The following is an 11,757-nucleotide window of genomic DNA, read 5'->3' on the forward strand; positions in this document are numbered from 1 at the left end:
ATGTCCAATTTAGAATTTGCCTTTATATTATTAAAGTGTGCTTTATATTGTATGTAATTATTCTATTTTTCTGTTGTAAATGTGTGTATACCTGTCTTTCTGCAGTACATGAGTAACGTGGACTCGTGGTGTAAAGCGTGTGGGGAAGTGGACCTGCCCTCTGAGCTACAGGACCTGGAGGATGCCATCCACCATCACCAAGGCCTGTATGAACACATCACCGCTGCCTACTCTGAGGTACAGAGCCGTGCCTCTCCAAATCACTAAATTGCAAGGCACTCTTGAAAAGCCGTGTAAGGGAACTGATCCCTTGTACTAGCACATTATAGCAATTACACGCATGTCTAAAGTGGCAATTTTAGCTAATTATATTTATTATAAAACGCTCAGTGCTATTAAGAGTTACTTTGCATATAACAATACAACTTCATTTTAGTATAATAGGCTTGTACAATTGTTTACTCATCATTGTCCCGCCCTCTGCTAGGTGAGTCAAGATGGAAAAGCCTTATTGGACAAACTTCAGCGCCCTTTGACCCCCGGCAGCGCTGATTCGTTGACGGCGTCTGCCAATTACTCCAAGGCGGTTCACCATGTTTTGGACATCATCCATGAGGTTCTGCATCACCAGAGACAGCTGGAGAACATCTGGCAACACCGTAAGGTCCGGCTGCACCAACGTCTGCAGCTGTGTGTATTCCAGCAGGATGTTCAGCAGGTAAAACACACACACACACACACACACACACACACACACACACACACACACACACACACACACACACACACACACACACACACACACACACACTTATTCACCTTAAAATACCCCACAAGATTCACATGGGTGCAAGTGTGCTACTGAGAACTGCACGTGGCATTTCATAATACGCTTGAGGGAACGAATCAAAAAGCATAGAGATGATATAATGGGATGGAAGGATATGAGGGAGATACAAAGAAAGGATGTAGAGTCTGCATGAAAAACTGAAAGGACTCCATAAGCTGGCACTAACACAAAAATGTTTGACATCACAACAAAAACCAATATCATATTGAACAATATCACTCCTTAATTTAAAAATGTAATGTTATTTAAATGTTAGTAATGAATATAAAATGTTTATATAATAATATTTTTGTCAATGTCTTTATTTATTACAATTTGGGTAATACCTAAACAGTGAACAATCCTCTCCACTGAACCATTTTTGGCTAATTTTCACACACACACAAAGAGGGATAAATGTAATATAATTATTAACAAAATAAATGTAATGAAATGGCATGTTTTTAATTAATATTAAAGATTTTCTATGTAATCCATAATTTTAAACAATTCAAATGTCATATAATAAAAGAAAAATAATGTAAGGTAAATAATAGAAAGGTAAATAGTGTTTTAATATTTTGTATATCTTGTTAATATTTCTGTTTCTTATTAATATTAATCACATTATACACCACACAATTTGACACTTTTTGTCCCCTCTGTTTACATTAAAGCCATTTTGACCATGAGGTTCTTGAAAGTAGTTGCATACACCAAATTGAGTCTACTGATGATAGGAAAGAAAGACTAATATAGTTATTTTTTTATTCCAGTATGTACTTGCGACCAGTGCTTTTGGCATCCCTCAGTGTACGGCAGTGTGTCAGCTAAACATCTTACCAGCAGATTGTTTTTTTTGGAGATTCCCAAATTCTTACTTCTGGGCAGGCTTTAGTTAAGCATGCAATTACTGTTACCACTGCCTCTTTAATACAGGAGAGAAAACACCCCTGCAGCATCTTGGCTGAAGATCTCTGGGATTATAATTGTTTAAACGCAAACAGAAATAGACACATGCAATTTAAAGTCAAGGATAAGCCGCTGCCGAAGCGTGGCACTTTGCGTTTCTTTCTATTGTACATTGCTTTCAGGTTCAGGGCCAGTTTAGTGGTGCAGAGATTGTGGTTTTCTGCAGCGAGGTGTTCGACCGAGAGAATGCAGAACGGCTAATTCTGTGGCTGAGGGAAAGTGTTGCCATGGAAACCACTATTCAGGTGCCGGGGATGCGATGAGAGGCAGAGAGGGAGAGCTAGGCTGTGAACGACACCTTTATGCATATTTTTTTCTGTCTTGGACCCTGTAGTCTCACCTGTCATGCTATCTTGATTTGACTGCCATTAACATAAAACCTTTCTGACAGGACACATTCTCACCTAAAGAAGGACTGGAAAGCTCTGCCGCTGTCTCACAAATTAATTTGCATTTTTTTCTCTGTGTGAGTAGGTTCTTGACTGGATTGAGAACCACGGTGAGGCGTTCCTCAGCAAACACACGGGTGTGGGGAAGTCTCTGCATCGCGCACGAGCCCTGCAGAAACGCCATGAAGACTTCGAGGAAGTTGCTCAGGTTCGCCATTCAATCCCATTATAAAATCTCCCCTTCCCCTCCGGTTTTATTTGAGCTGGCTTCCCTGGACTCTTCCATGCATAAATTAAGTCTTAAGCACAGCTGATAAGAAGTTGCTGAATACAATATGACACACGTTAGGGCTTGCACAACTACCGGTAGTCATTTTTACTAGTCTGCTGGTCCATGCGTATATTTAATCTTATGTAAATTATTTGATTTGATTTCATGTCACCAGTGTGACAGACCCTACTAATGGACTATCGTATTTTTTTTAGGACTATGTCGCGGTTTTGGTTACACTTTATTTTTTAATGGTCCACTTAGACATTCTACTAACTCTAAGTAACTTTGCAACTACATGTCCACTAGCAGTCATTAGAGTATTAGTAGACTGTCTGCTTAATATCTGCTAACTCTTTATTTTGATGCTTCCCAACAGACATTCTACTGACTAGAAGAAACTTTGCAACTATTTCAGCAACTATATTGTTTGTATTAGTCAGTGCCGAAATGCATTTGAAGTGAAATATTCTTAACGGCTGACATGAGCATCATCACAGTCCATATGTGTCTTCTCTTTATCAGAATACATACACTAATGCTGATAAGCTGCTTGAAGCGGCGGAGCAGTTGGCCCAGACGGGCGAGTGTGACCCGGAGGAGATCTATCAGGCCGCCCATCAGCTGGAGGACCGGATCCAGGACTTTGTAAGGCGTGTGGAGCAGCGAAAGGTCTTGCTGGACATGTCAGTGGCTTTCCACACCCATGTGAAGGAGGTAAGAATTAGAAATGGACAGGATGGTTGAGTAGTTTAGTCTGAATTAAAAAATAGTACGTTTTTGGCCCCGGTTTCACAGACAGGGCTTAGATTAAGCCAGGATCAGGCCTTAGTTCAATTAGGGCATCTAAGTAGCTTTTATAAACATGCCTTAGAAAAAAAACTTTACTGGTGTGCATCCTAAAAAAAATGGCACTGACATGACATACTCTGATTTCAGTTGAAACATCTCAAACATGCATTTTAGTCTGGGACTAGGCTTAAGCCTTTGTGAAACCGGGGGTTAGTACTTGTTTTTTGTTGCAGTGGTGCTTTATAGAGGTTGAATTAAAGACAACCTCTTGGGGACAGCTTATTATGCTAAACTGTCAGCGTGCTAAAAGAGAAGTTAAATTGTTCGTCTTTAAATCACCTCTGGAGAGCCGCCATCAAAGCACAGCTTTAGTAACAAATGAATCGCCGTCAACAATAAACTTCAAAACTGTTCAGTTCTCCTCAGACCTCAGATCGCCTGTTTCAAACAATGTTCCCATTTTTATGCATAATGTGCAGGTCAGGGATGGAAATTAGCACCCGCCACCAGCCAAATGCGGGTGATTTTGTGTTGTGGCGGGTAAACTCGCTTCACCTACCGGCCACCGTGGCGGGTAAATAAAAATAGCATACTGTTTCACCCGGACGGCGGACACTTTTAGAGGAGGCACACCTTCAAACAAAAATGTGGCGTTACATCGCAGGCGTAGAGGTCTGCAGAGAAAACATCATGGTGCGTTCACACCAGACGAGAATAGAGCGTCTGGCGCGAGTGATTTCATTGTTAAGTCAATGCAAAGACGCGTTACGCGCGTAAAAAATTCCTACGGCGCGAATGAGGTGTAGAGCGCGCCGTGGTAGATGCGAATACGCCTCATTCGTGCGGCAAGTTCGAGCGTCTGACGGGTTCCGCGCGCATGATTTTATTGAGTGCTTTTGTGCATTCACGCGTTTGACGCGAATTCGCGTCTGCCGCCCGAGTTGAAAAATCTGAACTTTGGCGTCAATTCGCGCCGCGTTAACCAATCAGGAGCCTAGCTGCTGTCACGTGGTGAAGTATCTGGATGCTTCAATAAATTATTTTGTACTAAATGCCTGATGTGGTTCTAATGCACAAGAAAGCAAATATTTTATCACATAAAACTTGATTTCAATATATGAGACATATTCATTTTGTATTGAATGCTATTTATTCCATTTCATATCTAGATTATATTAAATATTATTCTAATGTAAAGGCAACCAACATACTATAGCTCATAAATCCGTGTCTGGAGAGTGTTGTGTGAGAGAGAAAAAAATCACAGGACAGGTTAATTACTTTTGGAGGCTGGCTCAATTTATCATCAAAACAAAAATAAATGACAGATTATGTGGATGCGGGCGAGGGTGAGAGAAAGAGAAAATGTCAGTATTTCATTGAGACTTGAGATTAAATAAACTGCTTAAGTATTCTTGTAGTATTAATTTTCACATGCAGTTACACATTGTCGGTTAAAAACAAGAAAGTGGCTGGTAAAAACATTGAGTGGCTGGTAGATTTTGAAATCCACCAGCCACAGTGGCCGGTGGACAAAAAAGTTAATTTCCATCCCTGGTGCAGGTTTTTTGTGACTACTATGATTTTGTTTTTGTGTGTAGTAAAAAGATGTAGATATTTATATATTTAGCATCCTTAATTGTTATTTATTTGTTATGTTTTTTTTGTGTGTTTGTGCCATGACTGTTGCATATTTAATATGCTATGCTAATTTCAATAGTGTCTGAAAGCATGTAGTTTTACACATTTGCACAAGAACCTGATACATTAAAGAGGACCTAATATGCTTTTTTAAAATACATTTTCAGCTTTCTTTAGTGTGTAATATTGCTGTTTGAGCATAAAAAAAGTCTGCAAAGTTAGAAAGCACTCCAAATGAAACTCTATATCAGTTTCTGAACTCCCTGAAACGCCTCCACGAACGCATCATTCACAATATTCCTCATTTAAATAATTCCCGCCCAAGGCATACACAAAATAAGGGATGAGGCCTGGTTGATTTAGTTAGTAGTGTGTTGAAACGGGTGGTTATGGTAATTGGCGGGACATTTCCCAAACACTTTCGAAGAGGTTGAACAATCACAACACACTGATCCAGCCGACCAATCAGAGCACATTGTGCTTTTCAGAAGGAGGGGCTTCATAGAGACAGGAACTAAACAGAGCGTTACTGACAGACTGGGAAGAGAGGAGCTGCAACAATGGAGAATATGTGACAAACGATGTGTTTTTTAAACATTCAAGCATGAAAACCTGTTCTAGTAGAGCCCAAAAACAAAATCAAGACTTTGTAAAAGGTCCCCTTTCAACATTCAATATTAGATCAGAAAGGAAAAAACTTAATTACACAAGGTGAATGTGTACATTTAGCAAAATATGCAATCTTTATATGCACCACAAATAATACTATATCTATTATTATTGTAGGTAGTACATTAGGTATTATACTAAAATGAGGTATTTTATTATTAAGTAAAAAAGTGCCATTAATGCATGCTTCTTTTGCTCACAGCTGTGGACATGGCTGGAGGAGCTGCAAAAGGAATTGTTGGACGACGTATACGCCGAGTCGGTGGAGGCTGTTCAGGACCTGATCAAGCGTTTCGGGCAGCAACAGCAGACCACACTGCAGTTCACTGTAAATGTCATCAAAGAAGGAGAGGATCTTATTCAACAACTCAGGTGCACAATCTTCTCATCTGTGCTTTCCTTTCATGTCTTCCTCTGCAACAGCTCTTTATTTTGCTTTCATGTTTTGGTGTGGACACAAGTTCGATTCCATTGAGGTGGGGTTTGTTTGATTATTGTGAAAGTCATCTTTTGAAATCTTACACACACCAATGAGTTGTACCTCTGAAGTCTGAAACATAGAGGATTCCACCAAATAATACACATGATTAATAGAAAGCACATCTTTCTGTCACTGTTCCTTACTGCAAACAACAAACCAGAGGAACTTATGAACAAATAACTGTTATGAACTAGTTCTTTCAGCGAATCAGTCAGAAATACTCAAATATCAGTGTTGAGCTCATAATAGTTTGCAGTTAATAGTTTTAATCAGTTTAATAACTCTTTCATTGAATCTTTCAAAGCGATTATTCACTCATTTTATTATACCCAACTCAATATTAATCAAGTTAATCTTAGGTATTATTGATGCTCAGAGCACTTACATGAGTGTCGATATTAAAGATACACATTCAGGACATATTTTGGGCATATTAAGTCTGTATGACCAAAAATGACGGAGTATTTTAAGTCTATTTTGCTGCTATGTGAAAAAATCGAGCAAAACGCGCCGGCGCGTTTGCCGACCCCAGAGGGTTAATGGTGCTTAAATTTAAAATTATTTACAAAATATTACCAAAAAGTTGTATTTTTGTGGTTTTGTATATATTTAGGACCAATTAAGCACTAGAAGAATCGTTAATGGGCAAGTTGCATAAACTGTTTACAACTTTTTTTAAGTCGGTTTCATAAAAACGTAGATTGATTTAATTTGATGCAGAAAAGTAAGACTGATTACCCCTAACTAACTACTAGTTGGTCATACTAGTTCTTAAGACACAGTCTTATCATAATTGCTATGTTTGTGCAACTGGCCTAATGGAATTGCTAAGTTGAGTCAGAATTGTAGCCGGTATTGTGTTCGTACTCAAGCAAACATTAGTCATGCTCACTTGAACAAACCTTTGGATGGTTCAAGCACCCATTTGGCCCCTTCCACCAGCGACGTCCACTTTGCATTTGGAGTACTATTCTCTCTTCACATTACTGCAACTGTGAGTAACTATTAGTGCAGCTGTGAAGTGGCATTGTTTGGCTTGACGTCCTAACGGTCAGTCACATGTATAATCTGCGTGTGGGAAGGACTGCAGCAGCAGAAGAACGTGAAGGCTGAGATTCAGTAAAGCTCGATGCTGAAAGTTGAGCAGGAGAAGAAGAGAGAAGCATGCAGTCTCTCAGCGGTCTCACGTGTTCGGCTCTGCCACATTTCATCAGTGCAACTCTGAATACCCGACTGCCAGCACTACTGCAGTGGCCTGCACAACACTGCAAAAATATTCAGGCCTTGAGGAATGGTTTGATGCAACCTAGGGGTGGGCGATATCTCGATATTTAAAATATATCGAGATATTTTTTAAGCACGATATGGATTTTGACATATCGTATATATCGATATATTGTTTATATTTAATCCTGATTTCGCCACTTTGCTTGTTTGCCTTCTCTGTGCTGTGCTCGCCCCCGCCTCCTTGCTTTTGTTCCCCCTCACCTCGCGTGTTGTCTCATTCAACAATTGTCTCATCCGCAACCAGCCCGGAGGCTACAGAACTCCGAGTGTGTCTGCGCGCGAGCGACAGAGCACGAGAGAAACCGAGTGTGAGCATTAAATGCATTAGTAAATTGGTAGCCTACATACTACAATATATAATTACTATATAAGAGGCATGGAAGTTCGATTAATGGACTCCAGTAATCAGAAGGCTACTACAAACGTCTTGTTTTAAACTATTGCAGGGCTCGAATTTCGGCGCGGGTATTGCGCATAATTCTAATCATTCCCGCAGGTCTCCCATTTATAATGCGGGAAATTCCCGCAATCGAAATCCACACAGATTTTAAAATCAAATCATTCTTTTAACAACTATCTGCCAGACGCAATTTCACAAACAGCGTGAGTGTTCAGCGGTGCCGCTTCTTTCTCGTCTCTCATAATGTGTTGTGCAAGGCAAGCATCAAGAGCTGCGGCGATAAAACACACTCGCGTTTAGGAGTCGGGACATGATGGATATTCACTCGCACAATCGGGCCAGCAGTGCATCGTGACTGAAGTTTACCATTTGCACGTCTTTTTAAGTCTTACCAGTTTAAACATTCAAGCGATTTTAAACTAATCAGTGCTCGCGCGCTCTCTGAGAGATTATTTTCTATGCGCACATTCATAGAGAATCCGCCTTAAGAACAGCTGGCCAGTAACAAAAGTTATTTTTCGCGGATTATATTGCTTTAACACGCAAAATTGTCAATTTCGGTCGTCGTGAGTATACTCTAAACATAGTCGGTTTTGTCTTTAATGAGCATAAAACGCATGCCAGTATAATGAACACAGGATCCGTGCACTAGCTCTTAAAGTGACGGCAGCCATATGTGTCATTCATTTTGTTGTCAATACAACAAAAGATAGCTTTAAATTAAAGGAATCAGGATTAATAACCTATGTATTTAATTTATTCAGGACTAAAATACTACTCAGTGTTATTTTCCATTTGATTACTTTATTCAGTTTCTGTATATGAATCACGTGATTAATAATGATGACGAAATTCAGGCCCTGTGTTTAATTTTTCTCATTTGGTTACATTCTGTTATGGAAAATTAATTTTCTATTGATTGTAGGCCTATATTTTGAGTTGTATTCACATCCATTTTCCTGTAAAGATATCGAGATATATATCGAATATCGAGATATAGCAAAATATATCGAGATATATTTTTTGCTCCATATCGCCCAGCCCTAATGCAACCTATGTGACTTATGATCATTACATAGTATGATCTTAAAGGGGTCATCGGATGCAAAATTCACTTTTATATGGTGTTTGCATATAAATGTGTCTTTGCAGTCTGTGGACACAACCACCATACAATAACTGACGGACTGTCCCGTATTAGCATATTTCCCGTATTAGCATATTTCCTGTATTAGCATATTTCCGCCCTCAGCCATTTGTATACTGTCCGCCAAGGCAGCACTTTGTCTTGTGTCGACTCGCCCCATGGAAGAGAGAGGGTTTGGGGTGAGCAGTTGCTCATTAGCATTTAAAGAGACATGCCCTGAAACAGGTCGCTGTGAACAGAGCTGTTTTTGAGGAGGTAAAAATGGTGTTGTTTTACACAACCATTTAGGAATTTAAACCAAAGTATGTTACAAACTTTACATGAAGACACTAAAGAATCATACCAACTTGTGGAAAATGGGCATCCGATGACCCCTTTAAGTCACATACATATTAAATGAGTCTGGTAGACATGATTCAGTGAAGAAGTGGGTCTAACTATTTTACACAAAAAAGAAAGATGATATTAGGGTTGTCAGTAGGTTAAAGAAAATCTAATTAATTCCATACATCAAAAAAGTAAAAAAAAAAGTAAAAAGTTACATTTTATAAGTTATATTGTATTTATCACAAATTGTGTTTCATTTTATGTTATATATATATGAAAAATATGATTAATTACTACATTTTAATTTCAAATAATAACTGGTTCATATCAATCATTAAGAAATTAAATCTAATTAAGTCATATGCTGATGAATAAACTTGTTATATTAAGTTTTAAATACTTTTATATGTGATACATTGCAGTAAATTAAACCTATTAGCATATAGTTTAATGAGATTACATTTTTTAATCCAATTGTTATTATCCAAATATAAATGTAATTATATAATGATTTATATATATATATATATATATATATATATATATATATATATATATATATATATATATATATATATATATATATATATATATATATATATATATACATACATAATTCTTAATATAGACCTTTAAATATTGATACATATTTTATAAATATAAAAAATATTACATATGAATTTGCATTTTATGTATTATATATTTGTTTTGTTTTATATATGAAATTATATTTTAAAATATATTGTATTGTAAATATTACATTTATTTTCGTATAATAACTGGTGCAGTACTGGCAACTCCGAAATCACAGCATGTCAGTTTTGCATTTCCACGACTAAAGTTATTATTATTATTTTTTTTATAAAGGAGAGCAGATGAAGACATGTGGCTTGATCCTCCTCCTCCTCCGCTTGCAAATTAGTCTCTCTACACATGTGAATTTTGAGGATGGCTATTCCTCCATGTGCACTTTCTCTCTCTCTCTCTTGTTCTCATTCTGTTTTTCTCTCTTCCTCTAGTGTCTTACATAATCCTGCTTTCATAACCACCTAGTTAATTATGCAGAGGTAATACTTAAACCCCGAGAGGCCAGAGGTACAAACAGAAAGGTCCCCAGCTCACACCAACACACAGAATGCCCACACCGCAGAGACATTACACACTTACTGTACACAAGCTCTCTTACGCATTCACATGAGATATCAGGATCTCAGCATCGCACTCAGTTACTCACTTTCAAACGCAAGACTGCCATATTACTTGAGCCTGGTCTAATCTCGAAACCCTGGTTGTGGATCGGTCATGAAAGCGTTAATTATTCTGTTACTCCTCACGCAGGCCTTGCAGTATGATAAAAGCACATCACTATGGGAACAGACTTTCCGCAGAGATCCAGCACTGAAGTGTCAATTAAAAGCGAGGGCCTTTATTACCCCGATAACTGTGATTTTACTTTATTACACCATTTGTTTTTAATAAAGTTTAATCAGAGTTAACCCGCTTGTGTCCTTTGAGACGGGATGAAAAGACTCTTCTGTCTTTCTTCTATCCCTTACAGACTCGTTTGAAACTGTTGCTTCCTCTTTTTCTTTTCCCCCTCGCCGTCTTGTACAATTATTACTAAAGCTGTCCCTGATAATTAACCTTTTTAATGAAAAGAGGATAATGTTGCGTATTTTACATATAATCTTTCCAATGGGCTTGTAATCCTCTCACCCGTTCGCAGATAATGCATTAAGGACCATATAATTTCAATTTTTAATGAATTTAGAATCTCATTAGTGCTGGCTTTTTGTTTTATTACATTTAAATTTCAAGCCTGGAGTCACATCCTCTTTCGGGCCCTAATATTTGTCGGTTTTTGTTAGTTTTAGGTTCAGTATTCTGCTGATCATTTACTTCTATCCCTCAAGAGGTTAGAGCAACAAAATGAAGCAAAATGTTGCTTTTCAAACCCCATTTGCTCCTTTTTCACAGGCAGGGTGATGGAGATGGTGTTCAATCCATTCCACAAAACCCAACATTTTATATTGTGTTGCACAGCATCTGCAGACACTTTATTTTCTCTGTCCGTCTAAAAATATTTTTTTATTTATATATATACTTTTTTTTTAAACAAATATTATCCGAATTGATAGCTATTCATTTTATTTATTTCCATCCAAAGCAGCTTTTGATGGGATAAAGATCAATTTAAAATTTAGACTTACATTTCAATTAAATTTAGAAGAATCAAATTAGTATTGGATAATAAAACCACTCAAAATGATTGAAAATGCAACAGAAAATAAACCCTTGCCTCAGTAATTTACAATCTTAATTGCCATTTGAAAACTCCTGATTCATGAATCAGTGTTGAACTCAGAAGGTATCAGAAGGTAAAAAGTTTAAAAATAAAAAGTCATTTTTGATCAGAGCTACAGGTGAAACTCGAAAAATTAGAATATAGTGCAAAAGTTAATTTATTTCAGTAATTCAACTTAAAAGGTGAAACTAATATATTATATAGACTCATTACATGCAAAGTGAGATGTTTCAAGCCTTTATTTGTT

At 37.6% G+C, this 11,757-nt stretch overlaps 1 protein-coding gene across 10 annotated transcripts in view; it reads left to right on the forward strand.

Moving 5' to 3' along the window:
- Nucleotides 1-11,757, forward strand: part of trioa (trio Rho guanine nucleotide exchange factor a) — a 134,269-nt gene that overhangs the window by 81,520 nt on the left and 40,992 nt on the right. For all 10 annotated transcript variants that reach the window (XM_056249624.1, XM_056249626.1, XM_056249625.1 and 7 more), the window contains 5 exons: nucleotides 106-237; nucleotides 488-718; nucleotides 2,276-2,398; nucleotides 2,987-3,178; nucleotides 5,766-5,935. In XM_056249624.1, coding sequence (XP_056105599.1) covers nucleotides 106-237; nucleotides 488-718; nucleotides 2,276-2,398; nucleotides 2,987-3,178; nucleotides 5,766-5,935 — 848 coding nt within the window. The remainder of the gene's footprint in view (nucleotides 1-105; nucleotides 238-487; nucleotides 719-2,275; nucleotides 2,399-2,986; nucleotides 3,179-5,765; nucleotides 5,936-11,757) is intronic.

Source organism: Rhinichthys klamathensis, unplaced genomic scaffold (genome assembly GCF_029890125.1).
Source record: "Rhinichthys klamathensis goyatoka isolate OS25496 unplaced genomic scaffold, OSU_Roscu_1.1 h1tg000060l_1, whole genome shotgun sequence".
Lineage (NCBI taxonomy): Eukaryota > Metazoa > Chordata > Actinopteri > Cypriniformes > Leuciscidae > Rhinichthys > Rhinichthys klamathensis.